Source organism: Pangasianodon hypophthalmus, chromosome 14 (genome assembly GCF_027358585.1).
Source record: "Pangasianodon hypophthalmus isolate fPanHyp1 chromosome 14, fPanHyp1.pri, whole genome shotgun sequence".
Lineage (NCBI taxonomy): Eukaryota > Metazoa > Chordata > Actinopteri > Siluriformes > Pangasiidae > Pangasianodon > Pangasianodon hypophthalmus.
The window spans coordinates 23,501,618-23,527,810 of NC_069723.1; the positions used below are offsets into that span (position 1 = coordinate 23,501,618).

General features: G+C 37.6%; 1 protein-coding gene across 2 annotated transcripts; it reads right to left on the minus strand.

Moving 5' to 3' along the window:
- Positions 1-4,792: 4,792 nt before the first annotated feature.
- LOC113539336 (major facilitator superfamily domain-containing protein 12-like) lies at positions 4,793-24,273 on the minus strand. Of its 2 annotated transcripts, XM_026935041.3 has the most exons (11): positions 23,595-24,273; positions 22,073-22,283; positions 20,734-20,860; positions 19,498-19,707; positions 18,149-18,241; positions 17,794-17,886; positions 15,582-15,752; positions 11,196-11,290; positions 10,391-10,521; positions 9,287-9,334; positions 4,793-8,175 (listed from the first exon to the last, which is right to left on the minus strand). In XM_026935041.3, the coding sequence occupies exons 1-11, from the start codon at positions 23,851-23,853 to the stop codon at positions 8,099-8,101; spliced, it is 1,515 nt and encodes a 504-aa protein (XP_026790842.1). In that variant the 5' UTR covers positions 23,854-24,273; the 3' UTR covers positions 4,793-8,098. The 2 variants fall into 2 exon arrangements, with proteins under 2 accessions (XP_026790842.1, XP_026790843.1); XM_026935042.3 differs by lacking the exon at positions 9,287-9,334 and having other exon boundaries at positions 23,595-24,269.
- Between the last annotated feature and the right edge of the window lie 1,920 nt (positions 24,274-26,193).

Consider the following 26,193-nt stretch of genomic DNA (forward strand, 5'->3'; position numbering starts at 1 on the left):
TCCCAGTAACATCTCAAAATAATATAGCACTCAAAATCTCTCGTCACAGTTACAGCAATAATTAATTAATAAATTAATTGAAATCAAATCAAATAAATAAAATAGTATGAATAAAATAATGAGGAAAATGATTTGTAATGGGGTCATGATTCCTAGATTGGGAACTCTTGGTCTATTTCTATAGATGAAGCTATGGAAGTGCAGAACTTAATGTTCTAGTGATTAGAAGACGGAGTTCAAATCCCCAGATTTCCAGAAAGCCACAGATGAGTCCACAATTTTCCCCCTTTTAACCAACATGTAGTCGTCCCGCCATGACATGATTAGTGTCCAATCTTTGTGTCTCTAGATCTAGTCCACTGGAACACCGGTCATTCTGAAAACGCTGTTTTTATTTCATGACCATACTAGCGTTTTCAGTCCATTTCCCAAAAATTTCGTAGCTACAATAAAAAAAACAAAGACCATTCAAAGAATATTGTAATATTTTTTGTACTCCGTATAAAAGATTTGTTATGAAGCTCCAGAGGCACTTTCCTCCACATGTTTTGAGACTGACTGTCTAACTGTTTAGGACTGTCCAACTTTTGTTTTTCTGAAAACATGTGGTCCGTCTTTTATGTGAAAGCACTGGCCTTGAATCTGGCCTAGCTCCTTCCCTGCTGTCGAACGATGATCTTTGTACAACTTTACACTAAACCACGAGAGACTGTTAAAGGCTGGATTCACAGCAAAGAAATCTACAGAGCAGTTATGGATTACACCTGATGTTAATGTAAAAATAATACGGCTAATGTTTTTCTATAATGTTGAAATAGCCCAAACGTTAAAGAATCTGTTTTAAATTGTCATTATATTTTTAAGTAGGCTGCCTCCACATTTTTAAAAGGTTTCTCTCTCTTCATTTATCCTATCTGTATTCTGCCCAACTTTTCTTCAAGCATTCAATAAAAGTTACTAATAACTAATTACTAATTGTTAATAAAATACTAATTGTGCACACTGAGTGTCTTATCCATGACCTTTACATAATTTCTGCTGTTTTGTTTGTTTTGACAACATGAACATAAAAAACACACTTTTTTACATATCCTAGCATCACTTATACGCTATACAATGGGAAAAAAATTAAACTGTTCGGCCAAAATGATCAGCACTAAGTATGGAGGAAAAGAAAAAAGGGTGAGGCTTTTACTGTGAAGAACAGCATCCTAACTGTGAAGCATGGGGGTGGCAGCATCATATTGTGGGGGGAGTTTTGCTGGAAAAGGGACTGGAAAAGGCACCTCAGAAAGTAGATGGCATCATGAGGAAGGAGAAACATCTAGAAATACTGAAGCAACACCTCAAGACATCGATGGAAATGTAAAACTTGGTCGCAGCAGGGTGTTCCAGCAGGACAGTGATGCTAATCAAACCTCTAAAGCTGAAACTAAATGTCTTTAAGACAGCAAAGGGAAAGTCTCAGCGTCACTTATACACTATACAAACCTGAAATGAAAATACTTAATATATAAAAATGCATCATAATAAGTTCCACCTTGTAGTCTTGTAAGTGTGGAGATCACATAACAGTCATCGAGTGGTGCTTTCAAAAAGCTACATTTCCCCTTAACTACACTACTACATAGAAACAGCTTTTAGATTGACTATAATAATATGAAATGATTAGGAAAATATTCCATTTAACAAAGACACAATCGTTTTCTGTAAGCAGATGTTTAACGTTTAAGGAAGGAGTCTCCAGTGTCAGCGCTTTGTAACAGTCAGAGGTAAAGCTGTAACTAAGTTTTCGGACATCTTCAGGATGTTGCGAAGATGTCCTTCTGGCCAATCAGAGCAGAGAACTCAGAAGCGCTGTGGTTCAACGCAATTTACCGTCTAATTATCACAGCATGGCATATAATGAATCTCATACTGATCCAGCTCTAATTGGAATAATCAATTAATCAATCAAATAAACAAAATCAGGAATTAAAAAGCCACAATATTCAGTAGATCATTTCCTCATCTGTCTTCAGGACTTTACAGGGAAAGTGTTAGGGAAAGTGTAATGAGCTAGCTGTGCTGCTGCACTGTGGGAAATGATGAGTGTACTTCTCAGAAACAGAGCTGTGTTTGTCTCTGTTGTCTGAGCCGCACACTGCGTTACAGTTGTCCTTTAACCAGTCCATTGTGCTGAATCAGATCTGAAAGAGCTGACAGTGGGTTTTCACAAACGCTCTTCCAATTAGCTCTAATTGCTCCGTAATAGGACGCAGGCGGACGTGTGTTTTCCATTTGGATTCTTTAAGCTTTAAAACAAAGGTGTTATTAATAAGTGTTTGGGTTGGGTTTTTTCCCCTGCTAGTGATGTTCTACACGACACACAGACGGATGAGAAGGATGAATATGTTTCAGATAAACTGCTGACTCTCTTCCAGCTCAGTGTAAATACGCAGAGGCCAGGAGGCCATTAGCTCATGAGATCATGAAGCGATGGAACGGAGAACAAATCTCAGTATTCAACACTTTATATTTTCAAGGAGGACAACATTAAATGATGTACAACACTGCAGCAGAAATACAGTGCTTCTTTAATGATAGGTCATCTATAATATATTATTAATAAATTGTACTATTTATTAAATATATATTATTCATTAATATTGTCATCACTATAGATCATTGCTATTATATTATATATAAATACAACTATTATTATTATTATTATTTTATAAAACAATTGTTCCACTCTGTTTAATGCACCCTGAACTGCATCAGCTGCTATTTCTACCTCCACTGTAACGTAAATTATAACATAACATATGTAATAGAAAATATAATAGAAATAAATGTATAGGACAGTCAGAGTTTATTATTACTGTAAAGCATCACACTGTTGTATCATCACATCTTTATCATCAGGTTTGGCCATGATGAACGTTAGACCTGTTACACTTACAGACTTTTTAGTCATTTAATTGTAAGAAGTTGCTGTTTTAAAAACTTGCTTTATTCTCCCCCAACAAAACTCTTCATACATTTCATTTTTTTCAGATTTTTGGCACATCAGCTCATTTTAGGTAAAAAATGCACTACAGCTAAAGCATGCTAAACAACAATGTCATAAAAATGTCACAAAACACTGACAGTAGTTTTCTTTTTCTACTTAAAAACCAAGAAATATTGCCTATATTTTGTAAGTCTCAAACTATTATATTGTTTCTTTTGCCATTTGTGGCCTGTTTTAAGCCACTGTTTGAGTGGATGGATGGAAGAAAGAAAGAAAGAAAGATCAACATGGATATTTTTGCAGTAGGAGTGGACTACACTAAACTCTACACTCTTCTGCATGTCCCATCATTCTCCTGTTGTTTTTTCCTGCCACCTTGTGGATAAAATGAGTACAGCAGGAAGTGTGAAATGTGGAGATAAAGTAGATGTATGACGTAATGCAGTATGAAATATTCATTATGCCTTAAATTCATATACACATGTACAGTATTTCCACACACATCATACATTAATAATTATATTATTATTATTATTATTATTATGATTATTATTATTATTATTATTAACAACAACAATAGACTTCATATTCACTGTCTTAAATATATAAACATTTATATATTTTTATAACATTTATATTAACATTTATTATATACACTGACATGTCCAAGAGAAATAAGAGTAAAGCCAGTAATGTTACTCACTCATCGGATGGATTTCCTCTCAGCATGGAGTGGCATTTAAATCCTCTACAGACAACAACGCTCCATATAATCACACACTGCAGCTAGTTAGTAGGTTCTGAGCTAATCTAGTTATTAGTTAAGGATTGGGACAAGATACCAGAAGGACCAGATTTATAAAAATAAATAAATAAATAAGATTAAATTCTTTCTATATCCTCTCTCTTAGTTTTATGTTTGTAACCTAAATTCATTCTCATATTTCTGTCAGACAGCTGCATTGTTATAACCCAATCACTGCAATTAAGCAAAGTGATGTGATTGGCTCACCAATTAACGGTCCTACATCACGTGATTAAACTTAGCTCCTCCTCCTTCTCCTTCTTTCAATGACACCTTTAACAGCTCCTTCACATGGATTATAAACGTGTGTAGTTGTTCATGTGGTGAAGTTTTCTGTGAGGAGACTTTTAACATTTATGGAAGGAGTCTCCGGTGTCAGTGCTTTGTAACAGTCACACGTGAAGTTTTACGACATCTTCAGGGCAGAGGAGTTTACGCTTTGCAGTTTCTCTGAAGGTGGCAAGCTGCGTTTTTTTTTTTGTTTTTTTTTTGGTCTTATTAACTTCAAGAGAGAGAGAAAAAAGAGGCTGGTGAGGGAACGACTGTTTACGTCAGGTCCACAACAAAAAATGTAAACTATAAATGGGTTAGAAAGTGCAATGTTTTGTTTCATAATAAATGAAAATTGTGATTGTTGACAAATTGCTGTGGTATAAAAGGAATAAAACACTTGAGAACATACTGTTACAGGAAGATAATCACCTACCTCCACTTCACTCATTATTTTACTGTAACAGCACACCCCAAGTGTCTTATTCCTTACATGTTGTACAAACAATACCAAGTGCAGCTCAGAGAAGTGCAAAAGTTTGCACCCCCATGCCATTAACATATAATATATAATATTTAATATATACATATATACACACACACACACATTAACATACATACGTATGTATATGTACAGTCATTTGAAAAAAATTAGGGCACCCCATTAAATATTATATTGGAAATTATTTCAAAAGTAGCAATTAATTCACTCAAAAAACAAAGACAGAATGGTGCACTTTATTTTTCACTATATGCAATTTGATAAAAAAAAAAATTCTACATTAAAATAAAGATTAAAAACATGTCTCAGATTGACCACAGATCATGTCCCTGTGTGAGATATATATATTTCCATTTATTTCCTTAAAATGTCCTTTCAAAGATTAGATCTGCTATCAGACCTGATTTAATAATTACTGTGCTGATAATCCCTTATAATTTGCTAGCATTGCTTTGTAAGCAGCTTATAAAGTCATCATCAAGCCTCATCATAAAAGTGCTATTAAATTACACAAGTGTCACTCTTCATCACAGGAAGTAGTCAGAATGAACGGACCGGTGTGGAAAAATAGCGAGAAACAAATGTGTGTAATTAGTTTGGATATAAAGGTTTCCACTTTATAGTGATTATACAGAAAATAAAAAATAACTAATGACATTAAATGTTCATAATGTTTTATGATTCTTTATAAAAATGATTAAAGATACTTAATAAATGCATAGAGGAAAAAGTTAAAGATGAGATTTTGAACAGATTGATGTTACTTAAGGAATTAATACAGTATTTCACAGAGGGCATTATTACAGTGTGTAAAGCATTATTAGTAGAAATGGCACTGATATAATTCCCAGGATTCGTTCTGACTCCAGCAAAAAAAAAAAAAAAAAAAAAAATCAGATATTGGAGAAAATAAAAAGTGAGTTTGATTCACTATGTTTCCTATAACAAATCCTTTAGCACAATAACGTAAACAAGGTACAGTGAGTCACATGTGGAAGTACCTTTTTTTTTTTTTTTTTTTTGGGAAAACACCCATTAATAGCTTTTTTTTGGAAATGTTTACATATAAAGAATGATTACATTACATATATTACATATTAATATAAAAAAAATTACGTGTTTTTGTTAGAATTTTTTTTATTCCATTTATACTTTATACTTTAAATTGCAAATATAAATAAATATAATGAAGTTATTTTGTGTGAAAGAGTTTAACTGAATTTTTAAAAAGCTGCAGTTTTGATAAGTCATGTTTTTAGCATGTTTATTTTTTTTTCCCCTTCATTCATAAAAATCTTTTTTAAAGCTTAGTATTTAAAGGAAAAAAATTAGATGGGTAACAGTGTCAGAAAAGAATAAGTGATATTGTGCCATGTGTAATTATTAGCAATGGAAAACAGGTCGAAAGCTTTATGAATAGAAAGTATAAGTGTACAGTCAGTAAACTCTTGTCTAAAGAACACCGTGTCCATCACCACATGATGCAGCAGTGTTGTTCCCAGTGAGATCGAGAATAAAAATAATCCACGTGCAAGTTTTTAACAGAAACTTTACACATGATTTCCCTTTAAACATAAATGTGCATTTTTTTCCATTATTAACTTTTACATTCTGCTCCATGAGTATGTATGCTCCAGTATTAAACTATAATAATAATCATAATAAGTGATTATTTTATCTCTTATGAGACTGCCTTCTCTGCAACAGGACATGTGATGCACTGGCAAATCTGTCTGAAAATAAAGGACAGTCTTTTTCTTAGGAGGACAATCATTTCCCAAAATGCACTGCCTACGTAGGGAGACTCCTCGAAAAAGCAGTATAGGGAACATTTTAAAGTGTCCATGACATTATTATTAATTATAGTTAATGTTAATATAATTCATAAGTAACGTATCGGAATGTGCCTAGCTATGACATAAATGTGAACGTGATAGTTCAGCCTAAATGTATATACATGTAGAAATGTAGCCTAAAAGTCACGACATGTTTGTCTTTAGTTTAGTCTTTAGTGTTGCACATGAGGCTGATGTAGCCAACAAGTAATGCAAGCTTATAGCCACCAGTTTAGCACTGTGCTAACAAACTGTATCTCTAAAGAGCTTCAGAAGGCACTGGGCCTCTTTTATTAAAATGCAATATATATATATATATAAAATCAGAAGTGAATGAATTTATTCATAATTTGTTAGCAGGAGCATTTACTCAAGATGTGTTAGTTCAGAAAAAAAATAATAATAATCTGTATCCTGAGTTTTGCTCCTGAGTTTGTGTAAATTTATGTATAAGGAGACTCACTGATGTGAACCTCAACTGATCATCTTCGAATCGTAAACTCATCGACAAGTTACTGCGATTTTATATACGGATTACACTGCCAGGCTTAAATTACTTCATTAAATCCAATTTAATGAACATTTTTTGAAACAGGAAAGCTAATCCATAAGGTATGACAAAAGTAATGGCACCCTATAAAAGGACAATGAGTTAGTGTGTCTCTACTGATGCGCTGCAATGGCTGAGCTGCATTACTGGAAGATTTAGCACAAACACCGGACTTGGGAGGTGCGCTTTCGCCGTTTAGTTGCCATTTTGGTTTTCAGCTCTCTGTGAGCTTTGAGTTTTATGGCGTGGCATGGCTAAATGTAAATCGGTTGTGTCGTGAAAGCGCTTAGTAATTTACTCCGATTGACATTTTAACACTCGTGTATGAAAAAAATCAATGTTGCCAAAACTTTAGTAAGGAATTTTTAGATCATTTTGGCCATGAAAATATTTTACTTAAAGACTGATAAATGAGACTCGGAATTTGTCGCAGAAATGTCATTTGTGCAAACACAGCTGGATAAAATAGTAGAAATCTTGCTTCTATTGTACAGATAAAGAAAAACTAATGAGACAGCAAACATGTCGTGGCTGAGTGACTACATTTTTTTTTTTTTTGGCTGAACCATCGCTTTCTTATAGATTATAACATAATATACAGATAATAATAATAAAAAATACATTTATAACGCTGGTCCCTTTGTAAACCAATAGTGTCTGAATGCCTTTAAAATGGATCATTCTCTCTTACACTCTCTCTCTCTCTCTCTCTCTCTCTCTCTCTCTCTCTCTCTCACACACACACACACACACACACACACACACACACACACACACACACACACACACACACACACACACACACACATTATGGGTAATATATACTATAGTGTATCTGGTCTATGTCATTTTGTGAAACCCAGATGCCGAATAAAAACACTTGTAATAAACAATAATACAAACGTGAAATAAAGTAAAAATATTCCTCTGGCACTTGGGGTAGTGCTGTTAGTTACGATGATGATGATGGACTGTACAGCCCCACACATGAGAACGTCCAAACACACACACACACACACACAGGATTTATCCATAAATAACTGGATAAATAGGAATATAATGTCAGCAGTGGCTCACTTCAGCTCACAATAATACCTCAGAGTTCAGTTTGTGCAGATTTACATGTATGTTTCAGAATAATTCAGTTAACGAGCGTCGGCTCTGTGCTGCTTTCTGAATCTTCTCCGTCTGACATCAGACCGGGCATCACACTGAGACCTGAGGAAACACACACACACACCAAAAATGCAGACAAAGTCAGAATTCTCAGAAAACACAAATTCACACAAATGCAAACTGATTCCCGCTGTGGTCCAGTGAACAGAATCAACAGTCTGATTCAGATCGGTGGATTGTGATTGGTCAGAAGGTGTTGATTCATCTTCTATAACAGCAGTTTTGACAGTAGTGCGGCTGCAAATCACAGGTTTATATGAACGCGCTCCATTACTATAGTAACAGGCACTTGTACGCGGACGCTCCTCATAAAAAACGTATAATCACTGTGTAATCACTGATATATTGACGTTTTCACTAAGGAGATGTTCAGTTAACATTTATGGAAGGAGTCTCCAGTGTCAGCGCTTTGTAACGGTCATAGATAAAGCTGTAACTTTTCCGATATCTTCAGGACACAGGAGTTTACACTTTTAGTGGTTTCTCAGTAACATAAGCTGCGTTTCTTTTTTGTCTTATTAACTTCAAGAGAGAGAAAAGCGAGGTTGGTCAGAGAACGACTGTTTGTAGCTGCTATAACGTAAGTGATATCAGGGACTAACTTACTCCATGGATGTTCAAGAACAATAAATGTAACTATAAAGAGATAAAAACCATGATGTGTTGTTCTTTAATAAATAAAAATTGTAATTGTTGGTAAATTGCTGTAGTGTAAGAGGAATAAAACACTTCGGGATATGCTGTTAGAGGAAAATAATCAACTTCGGGGTGGTAACAGTAAAATTATTTTCCTATAATACTTTGATCCCTGTTCCTAAGTGTATGACCTGATATCATGATTTTACATGTTAGGCATGTGAAGATAATTAGATGTTAAATTCAACACGTGAAATTTATATGCGAGTGAATAAATAAATTTCATAAAGCTGAATCACAAATGAGCCGAGGTTCTCTTAGGGGTAAAACGTCGAGTAGTGAGGCCGTCACGAGATCATCAACCATGACATCATTTCTGTAGATAAGAACCGTGCACAGTGCTGTACAGGTTTTGATTGCATTTCATTAAATCCGTGACATTTCAGGATGACGTTGGTGAAGTGAGATCAGTGATTGAGTGAAGTGCAGTCTGTATGAATGTGAATAAAAGTCTCACCATCAGGGAGATGGTTAGCAGACCCGTTTACCTGCTGCTCCACCGACACTGTAATACACAACACCCACCTTGCATATTTGTGTTTCGACTTCATGGCGTATTCCTGAAACTTTTCTGGATCACTTTTCAATTCTATCTCATATCATTATTATTATTATTATTATTATTATTATTATTATTATTATTAAGTCTCTATGGCTAAAGAAAGTACATTAGACCATGTTTAAAATGAAAAGTTTTTTTTTTACGGACAGCTTTTTTAAGCAATAATACATTTAATTTTCTGTTAAAATATTTAATACAACATTTTTTTTTTGTATTAATTTGACTAGGATTCATGGATACATGGATACATATATATCGACACACTCACATCTGACACTGTCTTTCATTAACAGTTCATCACATGATTTAAAGTGCACATGATTTAGGTCACATGACTTCCTGGAAGACTTCTGCGTGACTTCAGGTGAATCCCAAATGACTTGCAGTTTGAACATATACTGCACTAGATATGGTGGAGAAACCATTATTCCATTGCCTACGTCAAAGATGTTCAAACTGTGAGGCGTGAAGGAATTGCAGAAGCGGGGCACGGGTGACAGGTGAGATGAAAAATACCAAAAAATTAATTAATTATTAATTAATTAAATGACTGTATCAGACCTGCCAACCTTTTTTTGTGTTTAGAAACTCTGCATTTTAACATCGGCGTACACTGGGATGCAAAAATACTCCAAACGAGCAGTCTCCTTTCCCCCGCAATAAAAGAGCCAATGAACCAGTGGACATATGAATTCAGAATGACTGACAGCTGCATAGATGTTTTAAACTCTCTGATATTACCTGACACCCTGGAAGCCCCGCCTCCTTCACCACAGCTCACATTAGTAATAATAAGTGCCTCGACTTGATTTGTCTTACGTGTTGCGCTATACAGGAAGCAGGAAGGTTGCACTAAAAAGGAAGATTTCTAATACTAACTAGAGGAACTAATACCAACATCATGGCTCAGTTTGTTTGGAATGACTGTCACGGTGTCAGAGGAGGAAAAAAAAAAAAAAAAAAAAAAAAGAGAGACGAAGGGGATAAATGTGGACTTACGATATCTGATCCTGATTGGCCAGATGAGAATGGTGCAGAGACTGAGTGCTGCTACAACAGCGACTCCGCCCGTAACGATCACCATCACGTAGTGATAATACCACACACACGCAGGACAACATGCCTGAGTACTGCAGAGGAACACACACACACACACACACACACACGTCACATACAGCATGTATACAGGAGACAGGTTTTCTCTGTTAATTCTATCATAATATAAAATTTAATGTACATTTGTATACATTTATAAATATGCGTGTCAAAGACATGAATATTTATAAATGCATAACAGCAGAATGTCAGTAAAATAAAACTATATCATCAAAATTTAAAAAAAAGAGTAAATAAAAAAAAGAGTGAACTTGCTACAGAAAAACTGAATAAAATAATATGAGCGACAGTAAAATAGAGATATTTTAAAATATATGTTGTTTTGGTTGTGTATAAATCTTACAGTGCAAATTTTTGTTATTATCCAAGTGGCTAAAATTCATCTTATGATTTTTTTTAGAAATTATTTGATACTCAGTAACATTTCAGTGTGTTAAATTGCTGTTAATCCCATTTAATATGCATTTGTATATTATTATTATTATTATTTTTATTATATAAGAATCTAATGTGAAGTACGAAGCTATGAAATGAATTCATATTACATTTTTATTTTTTAAAAATGTTGTCACTGACGTACCTTTTCAAAATATATTCAAAGTCACTATTTTACTTTACATTTAACATCGAAATATCTTGAATTGATATTATAGTTTATACCTATTAGATGTTTATGTCGTTGACTTACTGGCACGGGTGCAGGCCCTGGATGATTATGACTCCCACTCCGTTTGCGACTTTGTCAGTGAAGCTCATAGCGCCGTAAACGAACGCTCCGCTTTGCTGTGAGGACGAATATAGAAGGAAAGGAAGACACACATGTAAAGATAAAAGTAATATATTGAAGATGTTCCTAGGATGTTTGTAACCATTTCAGCATTAATAACAATACATTAAACAATTTACTAATTTAAATAGATTATAGCGCAGGTTCCCATCCCTGGTCCTGGAGAACCCCGTCCTGCACCTTTTAGTGTTTTCTCTACACACCTGACTCAACCAATCAGCTAATTAACACACCTGACTCAACCAATCAGCTAACAAACACACCTGACTCAACCAATCAGCTAACAAACACACCTGACTCAACCAATCAGCTAATTAACACACCTGACTCAACCAATCAGCTAATTAACACACCTGACTCAACCAATCAGCTAATTAACACACCTGACTCAACCAATCAGCTAATTAACACACCTGACTCAACCAATCAGCTAACAAACACACCTGACTCAACCAATCAGCTAACAAACACACCTGACTCAACCAATCAGCTAACAAACACACCTGACTCAACCAATCAGCTAATTAACACACGTGACTCAACCAATCAGCTAATTAACACACCTGACTCAACCAATCAGCTAATTAACACACCTGACTCAACCAATCAGCTAATTAACACACCTGACTCAACCAATCAGCTAACAAACACACCTGACTCAACCAATCAGCTAACAAACACACCTGACTCAACCAATCAGCTAATTAACACACCTGACTCAACCAATCAGCTAATTAACACACCTGACTCAACCAATCAGCTAACAAACACACCTGACTCAACCAATCAGCTAATTAACACACCTGACTCAACCAATCAGCTAATTAACACACCTGTCTCAACCAATCAGCTAATTAACACACCTGTCTCAACCAATCAGCTAATTAACACACGTGACTCAACCAATCAGCTAATTAACACACGTGACTCAACCAATCAGCTAATTAACACACGTGACTCAACCACTCAGCTAATTAACACACCTGTCTCAACCAATCAGCTAATTAACACACGTGACTCAACCACTCAGCTAATTAACACACGTGACTCAACCACTCAGCTAATTAACACACCTGACTCAACCAGTCAGCTAATTAACACACGTGACTCAACCACTCAGCTAATTAACACACCTGACTCAACCAATCAGCTAATTAACACACGTGACTCAACCAATCAGCTAACAAACACACCTGACTCAACCAATCAGCTAATTAACACACCTGACTCAACCAATCAGCTAACAAACAAACCTGACTCAACCAATCAGCTAACAAACACACCTGACTCAACCAATCAGCTAATTAACACACCTGACTCAACCAATCAGCTAATTAACACACCTGACTCAACCAATCAGCTAATTAACACACCTGACTCAACCAATCAGCTAACAAACACACCTGACTCAACCAATCAGCTAACAAACACACCTGACTCAACCAATCAGCTAATTAACACACGTGACTCAATCAATCAGCTAATTAACACACCTGACTCAACCAATCAGCTAATTAACACACCTGACTCAACCAATCAGCTAATTAACACACCTGACTCAACCAATCAGCTAACAAACACACCTGACTCAACCAATCAGCTAATTAACACACCTGTCTCAACCAATCAGCTAATTAACACACGTGACTCAACCAATCAGCTAATTAACACACGTGACTCAACCAATCAGCTAATTAACACACGTGACTCAACCACTCAGCTAACAAACACACCTGACTCAACCAATCAGCTAATTAACACACCTGTCTCAACCAATCAGCTAATTAACACACGTGACTCAACCAATCAGCTAATTAACACACGTGACTCAACCAATCAGCTAATTAACACACGTGACTCAACCACTCAGCTAATTAACACACCTGACTCAACCACTCAGCTAATTAACACACCTGACTCAACCACTCAGCTAATTAACACACCTGACTCAACCAATCAGCTAACAAACACACGTGACTCAACCAATCAGCTAACAAACACACCTGACTCAACCAATCAGCTAACAAACACACCTGACTCAACCAATCAGCTAACAAACACACCTGACTCAACCAATCAGCTAACAAACACACCTGACTCAACCAATCAGCTAATTAACACACGTGACTCAATCAATCAGCTAATTAACACACCTGACTCAACCAATCAGCTAATTAACACACCTGACTCAACCAATCAGCTAATTAACACACCTGACTCAACCAATCAGCTAACAAACACACCTGACTCAACCAATCAGCTAACAAACACACCTGACTCAACCAATCAGCTAATTAACACACGTGACTCAATCAATCAGCTAATTAACACACCTGACTCAACCAATCAGCTAATTAACACACCTGTCTCAACCAATCAGCTAATTAACACACGTGACTCAACCAATCAGCTAATTAACACACGTGACTCAACCAATCAGCTAATTAACACACGTGACTCAACCACTCAGCTAACAAACACACCTGACTCAACCAATCAGCTAATTAACACACCTGTCTCAACCAATCAGCTAATTAACACACGTGACTCAACCAATCAGCTAATTAACACACGTGACTCAACCACTCAGCTAATTAACACACGTGACTCAACCACTCAGCTAATTAACACACCTGACTCAACCACTCAGCTAATTAACACACCTGACTCAACCACTCAGCTAATTAACACACCTGACTCAACCAATCAGCTAACAAACACACGTGACTCAACCAATCAGCTAACAAACACACCTGACTCAACCAATCAGCTAATTAACACACGTGACTCAACCAATCAGCTAATTAACACACGTGACTCAACCAATCAGCTAATTAACACACCTGACTCAACCACTCAGCTAACAAACACACCTGACTCAACCACTCAGCTAATTAACACACGTGACTCAACCACTCAGCTAATTAACACACGTGACTCAACCACTCAGCTAATTAACACACCTGCCTCAACCAGTCAGCTAATTAACACACCTGCCTCAACCAGTCAGCTAATTAACACACCTGACTCAACCAATCAGCTAATTAACACACATGACTCAACCAATCAGCTAATTAACACACGTGACTCAACCACTCAGCTAATTAACACACGTGACTCAACCACTCAGCTAATTAACACACCTGCCTCAACCAGTCAGCTAATTAACACACGTGACTCAACCACTCAGCTAATTAACACACCTGCCTCAACCACTCAGCTAATTAACACACGTGACTCAACCACTCAGCTAATTAACACACGTGACTCAACCACTCAGCTAATTAACACACCTGCCTCAACCAGTCAGCTAATTAACACACCTGACTCAACCACTCAGCTAATTAACACACGTGACTCAACCACTCAGCTAATTAACACACGTGACTCAACCAATCAGCTAATTAACACACGTGACTCAACCAGTCAGCTAATTAACAGCGCTTCCTGGGTGGAAGTGGGTGTGTTAGAGCAGAGAAAAGACTCAAATGTGAAGGATAGGGGTTTCTCCAGGACCAGGGATGGGAACCTGTGGATTATAGGAATGGTTGTAAATTCCACATTTAAAGAACAGATAAGAGAGAACAAAGTGACAAACTGGCAAACGTATAAAAATATTCTAGTAAAATAAATGGAACTGAAGGGGAACCTGCAGGGCTACATGATCTGTAGCATAAACATGAATGTTTAGTTCTGTGTAAAAGTCTTAGGCTCATGCAAAGAAATGCTGTAGAGCAAAGACGCCTTCAAAAAGAATGAAATTAAATTAAACTAATGAAATTAAATTTCTACATTAAAAAAAATACTATAAAGAGCAGTAAACAGTAATAAATGAAACACAGTCAATAAGGTGTGACGACCCTTTGCTTTAAAAAAAAAATAATAATAATAATAACAAAATAATAATAGCATTCTCAGGTACAGTGTGTGCAGTTTTATAAGGAAATGAGCTGGAAGTGTTACTGAGCATCTTGCAGAAGCAGCCACAGTTCTTCTGGAGACTTTGACTGTCGACTCGCTTCTTATTTCTGCAGCGAAACCCAGCAGCCTTCATTATGTTTTTATCTGAAAAGTGTCTCTCATGTCTCTCATCTGCTGCTTTCTTTACTGACATACAAACATTTTTCTGTAACATTTCATTTGGTGCTGGAAAACTAATGTTCGAAATCTAAAATGTTTTTGTACTGAATCAAAATACAAAGTATAAAATAAAAATCTAGTGTCAGACTTTGTACTCGGTACTGTAGGTGAGCGTGTGTAAACGTGAAGGAGTGGAGCGGGGCGTACGGTTTGATCGGCGATGAGATCGGCGGTCATGGACAGGGACATGACGAGGATGATGGCTGACCCCGCCCCCAGCAGCACTGCAGCTCCATACACACCGTCTCCCATATGAATGTCTACCAGAGCCCAGTAAGAGAAGACCAGGATCAGGACCAGTCCCACGAAGTAGGCCATCTACACACACACACACACATAGTATATATACATATAGTATATTATGTAAGGAATAAAACACTTTCTGTCATGCTCTTATAGTAAAATAATCAACAATGGCATGGCGTGGTGGAGCAGAGTTATTGTTAGCACCCCAAAGATGATTATTTTCCTATAACAGCATGTCTTGAAGTGATTTATTCCTCTTATACCACAACAATTTGGCTGACACAAACAGACAGTACTACAGCGTCTGTCTGTCTCAGTGTAACATCTACAGCCGATGTTGAGTTTGTCATTTTAACAAAAAACACAAAAAGACTTTTGCTTTACAACAAAGTGTAATCAAGACGATTCTTGATTACATTGTCAATCTTTTTGTTCCTACATAACGCAATTATAAATAAATTGCATAATATTTCAAAAACTTTTTTATTTATTAGAATGGACTTGGAAAATGTAGATGTGCAAAAGCACACAATGTTTAATATCCTTTCTTTAAATATTCTTTATTTAAAATAACCGTTGTTTGCACTATTTGCTATAGATGGTGCTGTTACTACTATTTTTGGACAACTTAGTGAACCTTTCTTTCTGCGCACAGCATCAGAAATAAACTCAGTAAAACTTCTTAGCTTTAAATGAGTTATACTGTATATACAAGTACTAGCTTTAGATTAATCAACATACAGACACATTCATTTGTTAAATCTAAAACACTGACCAACCAGTTTGCTGTTTGAGAAAGAAAATATCCATCACTCATCTGAGTTAGCTGCCTGGCTTGTTACTAACAACATCCGAACACGGGGGCGTCAACTGTCGAACGTGCCGAGGTCGAAAATGACGTCATTTCAACTGGAGAATTATTGCTTAAGATGTAATGTAGCATTATATTTTACATAAACATGTTCATGTGACTTTTCAAACCTGCGCAGCGTTTGGAGGAGGAGCAGCGTTTGGGGGAGGAGCAGCGTTTGGGGGAGGAGCAGGCTGTAGAAGGCGTTTATCAGGTTAAGAAGGCTGTGTTTTTCCCTTCATATTGGTTTAAACTTTTCAATAGCATTTATGGATGTTTTAATTAAAAATTTATATATGCATGTATATCTTGAATAGAACATTTTGAAAATCAAATTAAAACATTCATTCGAATTAACCGAATTCTTTAAGCGACTGTTCTGCTTGGGCTTGAGTGCAACAAATTTATCAACATTTTCTCGACAAAAGACAAACAGAAAGCTACAAACAGAATAAAGAATACAATTACATGAACTTAACGGTAAAACATTTTAAATATTCTGTGATGTACCTCACCATCAATCTCAATCTGACCTGACATTTTGCACTGGGTGAGTAAAGCGCATCATCGTTACACCACCTGATGTAAAAATAGTCAATTCGTAGCTGATAGAGTATTTCAGCGAGGAGGCCGTGTCCGATGATCACAAACCACATCAGTTCATTCTGCATAAAGAAATCATTGGACTTCTCACAAACTATGAGGGTGAGTCAAATGAAAACCTTAAAAGTGCAACATAAATGAGCAACTGGAAGAATATTTTCCCAGAGGACATGATACAATTTTGTGACACATATTTGCAATAAACAATACAAAATGTAAAAAAAAAAAAAATAAGGTTTTCATTTGACTCGCCCTCATAAAAAAGAAAATAAATGTATTTATATTCTGTAAACTCACACTGAATATTTTCGTTTATGGCAGATGTTACACTTAATAGAGGTTTAAATTGTAAGTTATAAATTAAAGCTAGGATAAAACTGTGCCGTTTTGTGCAACCGTTAAATTTTTTAGTGGTTCGTAAACTCAAACGTAGCAGCCATTTACCTTCATACTAGGCTACGACAGACGTTCCTTACGTTCTACTCTGCAACCAGCTCCAGGACATTCCTATTCACTTCTTTTCACATAAAACAATCACGACTCAACGAGAGTTCTTATCTTACTGCTCTGAAATAAGAGTGCGATTTAAAAGATTAATGTTTAAACATTAAGCATTGATCCATTTTCACGTTTGATCAGGACAGAAATCTGTAAACTCACATTTTTCCCTATCAGCTTGTTGAAAGGTTTCATGATCAGCGAGGAGACGAATCCGCTCAAGTACATCACCAAGGGGATTGTGGCGATGTACTTCTGCAATCAGAGAGAGGAAGGAGATAAAAACACACACACACACACACACACACACACACACACACACACACACACACACACACACAAGGCTACGCTTCATGAACCAGTTACAGTTTTATAAACAGCATCAGATAAACAGAGAGCATGTGGTAAAGCGATCAGCTCACTAAACTACAGATATAATACAGATCAGAGCTGCCCCGAGTGAGGGGTGTGTGTGTGTGTGTGTGTGTGTGTGTGTGTGAGGGTGTGTACGTGTTACCTTTGGCAGGAGGAGTGTGTTAGTGAGGTACATAGATATGTAGGTCTGTGACAAGTTCACTATCAGCCTCGTGCACATGTAAAGAACTGCAACCTGAAAAAGACAAAAACATCCCTTTTTTTACGTCACTGCAGCACACACGTGAAATACGACACCACGTCTTCAACAGTAACATGTAGCAAACGTGCTGAAATGAAAAGTAAAACCCCAAACTGGGGAGAGTTACTCTTTATTCATTCTTCCCTTCCTTTCCTAATTCCTTCCTCCCTTCTTTCCTTCTTTGTATATTTATCTATTTCTTTATTTATTCCAATATTTCTTTCTATATTCCTTTCTTTTCTCCTCTCTTTTCTTTCTTTCCCTTTCTATCAATTTCCTCTTCGCTTCCTTTTTTCCATTTCCCTTCTGTCTTTCTTTTTTTCTTTTACTTCCTCATCTCTTTTCTTTCTTTCTTTCTTTCACTTCATCTCTTTTCTTTCTTTCTTTCTCCTTTTCCCTTCACTCTTTCTTTTAATTCCTTATCTCTTTGCTTTCTTTCTTTCACTTCCTCATCTCTTTTCTTTCTTTCTCCTTTTCCCTTCACTCTTTCTTTTAATTCCTTATCTCTTTGCTTTCTTTCTTTCTCTTCCTCCCCCCGTTGTGAAGGCCAGACTCGGAGTTGAAATGACGCACAGACAGCAGGACGTCTGTAAGGTTTGAGGGCAGGGTGAGGTTTGATGTTGTGTTGAAAATGAATCATTATTCTTATGCTTTTAACAGAAGCACTTATTCTTAAATACAATGTTTTTATAGGTAATACTTATCTCTTTTTAAGAAGCTTATTGTATAAATAAAGGTTTTTTTAAAAGTCAAAGTCTCTCTCTCTCTCTCTCTCTCTCTCTCTCTCTCTGTCTGTCTGTCTGTCCCTCTCTCTCTCTCGCTCTCTCTCTGTGTGTCTCCCCCCCTCCTGTCTTTGTCAGCTCCATGTCAGCTCTGTGTTTTCTCCTTCAGGAAACGCAGATGGAGTTTTTTTTTTTTTTTTTTTTTTTTAATGTAAAACCAGAGAATGAGTGATATGAAAAACAGAGTAATGACGTTTATATGCTTCACTGTGTCGTGTCCTCTCTGCAGTATGCAAATCATTTCATGTTCACCTGCTTTAACCCAGTTACCACCTGATTGTAGTTTAAAGGTCACATGATCCTCCTGCCATACAGACAGACTCATGAATCAGTCACGAGTCGTAATCACAGAACTGAGCAGTAAAATCTACAAGGTCGCTGAATTAAACCCCTGACTAATCATTCTTCTCCCGTGGTAATGTGTAAATGCTGCAGGATGCTGAAAGCTGATTGGCTGACGGTGTGTACCTGGTAGAAGGACAGCTCTTTGAGCCAGTGTCGCCACTGCAGAGCTACAGAAGGAGAGTTCAGTGTGGATCGGGTGAGGAGAGGAGTCCGTTCTCCTTCATCACCTCCTCCCTCCTCATCCTCGCTACCCCCAGCCTCCGCCTCCCGCGTGCCCAGGTGGAAAAGCAGAGAGAAGAACATGCCGATCCCCCACACGATCAGACTCAGGTTCTTAAAACACACACACACACACACACACACACACAAAACAACACAGTGATGGGATTAAAGGATAAAAATATAGTGTTGTATTTTATACATTTAAAATGCAGCTCAAAATAGCTTACAGTGTGCCAGAAAATATTTTAAAAATTTTTTTAAATATATAATTAAACAAAAAGGAAAATATTGACATAAGCATTTAGTATTTTTTAGTTTAAAAAATGCTAAAATAAAAGGGTATTTTTTTAATTAGTATAAAAATGTAATTATTTAAATTTAAATGAAATTTTCTTTAAAATATATTTGTACAAAAGAAAGAAATAATTTTTTTTTTTTTTAATTCAACAATTTGGAAATATTACATTTCATACAGCACTTTTATTTACTAAAATTTTTAATTTAAATCAAAACACTACAAAACACACAGAAAGCTTGTATTCATTTTATTCAGTACTTTAAATAAAGTATTTCAAGGAAACGGCAGAATATTAAATGAAAAACATCTAATCGAGAGTAACTGGCTTGGGCTCTCCAGATAACAGGTGTTTCAGATATTGCACAACTTCCTGCTGATTATTTGCAATCTGTGAAGTTGCACAAAGTCAACATCATCCTGGCTTTGTTAAATGTTATTTTATCAAATTCTACATTTTAAATTATTATTTTGAATTTAGATGACTGAGAATTCTGACTCAAAATTTGTAAAACACGGTGTATAGTAAAATAATATTATGGATATTGGATATGTATGAAGACCACTGAATCACATCATGTGCAATAATTAAACTTTAACAGAAGATACAGAAACACTGCACTCGTGAGAAATGGAGAAAAAAGGAGAAGTAAAAGTGTCACCTTTAAAAGTGAACAGAAAAAAGAAAGAGACACCCTTAACTCGAAACATGAAACACGAAACTGACTCTGCTGCACATCACGTCTCTGCAGGGTTTGATTGTGAGTGCCGAGTCGTGTGTGTGTGTGTGTGTGTGTGTGTGTGTGTGTGTGTGTGTGTGTGTGTGTGTGTTTTATACTCACTCTGAAGATGGGGATGTCGACGGGACCGAGGTTATCGGTGATGGACGGATCTTCATTAGACTGGAAATGGAACAGCAGCCATGCCACAGCATACACGGTGATGTTGGCGATCACGGTGAAAGCATATCTGTGGGATAATAGAGAGAAAGAGAGAGAGAAAGAGAGAGAGAGAGAGAGAGAGAGAGAGAGACAGACACACACAGACAGACAGACAGACAGAGAGTAGGAGGAGGGCTATCAATGAGTACATTCACAAAATCAGAATAAACTAGAATGATTGTCTATACTAAAGAAGAAATGCACACAGGCAGTTCCTATACACACACACACACACACACACACACAAACAGGCAGATAGACAGAATATATAGACAGAGACAGATGGACAAACAGAGAGAGAGAAAAATAGACAGACAGACAGGCAGAGAGATAATGAGACAGAGAGACTGAAACACACACAGGCACATGCAAAAACAAAAGACAGACACAACCATAGAGAGCATATACATACACATATACATTATCTATATACACATTATTTATATTACACACACACAAACACACACACAGAGAGAGAGAGAGAGAGACACACACACACACAGACAGGAAAAATACACTCAACACAAAGATAGACGGATAAAGAGAGGGTTTTATTTTTTTATTTTTCCGTAAAAAAAAGTTTCTGATTGTTTTTCACTCAATTTTTATACATCGTAATTTCACATTAAAGCTGGAAAAAGTTCTGACATGATTTATCTTGGGTTCATTTTTTTAACATCACAAAAACCTGCCATTGTAACAGGGGTGTGTAAACTTTTTATATCCACTGTAAATAGCCAGACAGAGGTAGAGAGACAGACAGATCACTGTCCATCACGCTGCTCTCCTGCTGGAGTCACACGCTGGTTGTTTGGAGTAAATCAGTATTGAACAGGTTTGATTTTTTCAGCTGGACTCGAGGTTCAGTACGAAGTCCTGCAGTGACATTCTGCTCAATGACCTGAAATCTAAAGGGAACCTGCAAATGCGCAAAAGCAGTGAATACAGGAAGTAGATTTAAAAAAAGCACCGGAGCCACTGACTTGTGACTGTACCCTCAAATTAGCACAACAACTGTGCGGTTAGCAAAAAAAAAAAAAAAAGCGCTTCCTTCTTTCTTTCATGTGTGTGTAGCACCAAAACCAGATACGGTGTGTGAGCCGGGGTTTCAGTTCAACAACGAGCTCACTGCGTTCATGTTCTAGGATTTTAAAAGGTGTGTTTTGAATACAAGGATGTAGATGTGAACAATCCGGTATCACGAGTTTGAGCGCATCTGCTTAGTAAAAGCTCGGCATACCTGTAAGCAGTGAGCTCCACCTTGGCCGACTCGGACTTCACCAGCTCGGGAATGAGGGACAGGTGGGAGATTTGGGTCGCAGCCCAGCCAAACTGGAAGACGATGATGAAGGGGATGAAGTAGATGAGACTGGCCCATTGTGGAGTGTACTCACTACAGCCTATACACTGATTAAAGATGAAGGGGAAAGAGATCACGACACTGAGCGTCCCTGGAAGAGAGAAAAAAGAAAGATCAGCAGCAGTTAGGTTCCTGGTTGGTCAGAAGGTGTTGATTAATTTTCTATAGCAGCAGCTCTGTCAGTAGTGCAGCTGCCAATCACAGGTTTATATTAATGCGCTCATGCTAATATGTTATCGTTTCTATAGTAACAGCTCACTCACAGGGACGTGTACGCCAGGACGCTCCAGTAATAATTTAAAAAAATGGTTGATATGGTGATGTTTTCTGTAAGGAGATGTTTATTTGACATTTATGAAAGGAGTCTCCAGTGTAAACTCCTGGAGGATATTTGTGGTTTCTCTCTAACATGAGATACATAAGCTGTGTTTTTCCTTTTTAACCTCACGAGAGACAAAAAGAGAGACAATCTTATTCACAGTACAAAAAATAAACAAGTATGCCTAAACAGTACGAGGATTCGCAAATCAAGTAGGTTTTGTGGTCATTCCTCAGTATAATCTTATTGGTGAGCCGACTGATTGGAGAAAGAGTCGACTCTTAATGGTCAGACGAGGTGATTGTGTGTTGAAAGAGTCGGCCCTCGCCGGGACAGGAAAGAGTCGGCTCTCACCGGGACTCGAAGGAGTCGGCGTTTAAATGGGTATCTAAAGACTCAGCTCTCACCGGGACTCGAAGGAGTCGGCTCTCATTGGGTATCTAAAGAGTCGGCTCTCATTGGGTATCTAAAGAGTCGGCTCTCATTGGGTATCTAAAGAGTCGGCTCTTATTGGGTATCTAAAGAGTCGGCTCTCATTGGGTATCTAAAGAGTCGGCTCTCACCGGGTATCTAAAAGAGTCGGCTCTCACCGGGTATCTAAAGAGTCGGCTCTCACCGGGACTCGAAGGAGTCGGCTCTCACCGGGACTCGAAGGAGTCGGCTCTCACCGGGACTCGAAGGAGTCGGCTCTCACCGGGACTCGAAGGAGTCGGCTCTCACCGGGTATCTAAAAGAGTCGGCTCTCACCGGGTATCTAAAGAGTCGGCTCTCACCGGGACTCGAAGGAGTCGGCTCTCACTGGGTATCTAAAGAGTCGGCTCTCACCGGGACTCGAAGGAGTCGGCTTTTACTGGGTATCTAAAGAGTCGGCTCTTCCTGGTGAGCTGAGCCGATTCCTCTGACTCACTGAAAAGGGCCGGAATTCCCATCACTAATGTGTGTATTTGTTTTTCATTTAACTGGTTGTCTCAGAGGCCACGCACCTTTTCTATTTAACCCCATCCACGCTGAAGTGCCACCTGCAGGAAAGCACTTTAAGTTCATCTTCCTGAAGAAGATTAAAAAGCCATGACAAATCCTTACCTATTAAATGCCACGTTTTCCTCTTGCCGTAATTGCAGCATCCTGCGGTTCTGTCCGATTCATATCCGATCAGAGGAGTGCACACTCCATCGGCTACCTGTCCCACTAACAATAACACACCTGCGTACGAGTTCTGAAAGCCCAGGACAGAGTGATAGTAAACCAGGAGGTAAGTGAACCACATAGAGGCGCACAGATCATTCAGAAAGTGTCCGACTGCGTAACTCAGCCGCTTCAGCAGCGCTAACGACTCAGCCATGACCGCGACAACCGGCTGCAGCAGCGTCCACAGCGCGAACTCATCCACTCACACACGCTCTTTCACTTTCTATCCTCTCTGACATCTTCCTCAACCCCCTGCCCCGAGGCTGTGAGTTAAAACAGCGTGTAAACACGAGTAAATCCCGCTCCTGTGCGCCTGCTCGTGTGAACTGAAACACGGCGGCTCTCCGCCCGGTTTCTTTTTAAGTCACAGATTAGCAAAAGTCAGCTGACTCACTCGTCATGTGAGTGGGAGAGGCGTAAACACAACATCTTTAAAAGATTTACAACTTATTTTCAATCATAGCGCACATTAAAATTCACTTTAGCATATTATACCTTCTCCTAAACGCACAGTGAGTTTATGAGTTAATTTAAACAAACTCTCTATGAAACCTCGCCACTTCCGGGTTTCCTCCTGGCTGTGTTTTTTGTTTTCACTCACATCCCAAATACAGCGTCGCCGGTTCATCTAGTGCACTAGATTCCGCTAATATAAAAACCATGTTGTCTCACACCCTACGTAGGGCACTAACGTAGGGAGCCGTTTAGAATTTGGTGACGTCGCCTGCGCGTGAGGTAGCACAGCAGCCGTTGCTGTGGTAGTAGTAGTAGTTGTTGTTGTTGTCGTCATTCATGATATTTTATTGTTAATAAATTGATCTTTCATCAAAATGTTTAATAGCATATAACATTATAATATTATTACATGTTAATTAAATATCCAGAGCAATAAATCTATAAGAAATAATATGTTGTTTCGTTGTTGTTCGGGTGACGTAACAGCACGTGAGAAACAAGGCGGAGACGTTAGCACATTGTTGTTGTTAAATTCAAATTTCTTTAGCTTAAATGTAATCTAATGTAATTAAGACCCAAATTATTATTATTACTACTACTTATTATCATGTAATTATAATTACATTACAGCATTTCTGATCTTTCTATTTAACTTTAGGTCAATATAAATGTTACAATGATATGTAATAAGGAGATAAGCTTTTAATAACATTTATAAATGTTTTTATTTTATAATGCTAATATAAGGAACTTTGAATTTGACCCCAGAGTTCTGTTATACAGTATACACCATATGGGCAAAAGTATGTGGACACCTGACCGTTGAACATCCCAATCCAAAACCATGGGCTTTAATATGGAGTTGGTCCCCTGCGAAGTCTTTCCACTAGATGTTGGAGCGTGGCTGTGGGGATTTGTGTTCATTCAGCTACAAGAGCGTTAGTGAGGTCAGGCGCTGATGTTGGTGAGGAGATCTGGGGTTCAGTCGGTGTTCCAGTTCATCCAAAAGGTGTTCAGTGGGGTTGAGGTCAGGGCTCTGTGCAGGACACTCGAGTTCTTCCACTCCAACCTTCACACACCATGTCTTCATGGAGCTCACTTTGTGCACAGGGGCATTGTCATGCTGGAACTGGTTTGAGCCTCTTAGTTCCAGTGAAGGGAAATTGTAATGCTCCAGCATACAGAGACATTCTAGACAATTGTGTGCTTAAAACTTTGTGGCAACAATTTGGAGAAGAACCACATATGGGTGTGATGGTTAGGTGTCTACAAACTTCTTGCCATATAGTGTAGGATTGAGTTCTTGAGATTGAGTGTCTATGCCTGTGTAACTGATGTGTAGTATTGATACAGTTAATATTTTTAGTCTAGAAACATCTTCGCTAAAAGTACTCAGTTTATATCACCAAATTTGTTAAATGATGGGTTTGGCCAAAAAGGAATTTAAAATAAAAATAATAATAACTTCGATTTAAAAAAAAAAAAAAAAAATAGAACCAGTCCTTTAACACTAGTTAAATGTATTAAGTATAATGCACTGTGTGGGTGTGTGTGCGCATAATGACAGGTCTACAGTGAGCGCACTGCATCAGCGTTCTCACTCCTGTAGAACCTACATTTCTCATCTCCAGCTATATAATAAAATGTTTATTGAAAAAAATTGTTCTTAAATTTTGTGCGGAGTTAAATTCATAATCACTCAGTCAGCCGAAGCCCAAACATCTCCTCATTGCACACAGTGGAGTTTTGCACCGTCATGTACGAGCGACTCTTGTGACAGCTGTGAAAAGGTTAATGATTGAACAGTCACAAGGTGGTCAGTGGGTCTCATGCAGTTCCAGTTCTCACGCAGGTCTGAGTGCAGAAGAAGTGATATATGATTCTTCTTATTTTATGATTATATCACAATATGTGTAGACACTTCACAACCCCTTCATCACAACTCCTGAGGACTGAGGAATGTGGTTGTCATAAAATGTTATCAGTTTGTGAGCGCTGTATACAGCAGGTGGAAACCTCGTCATCGTGCTAATTTAAA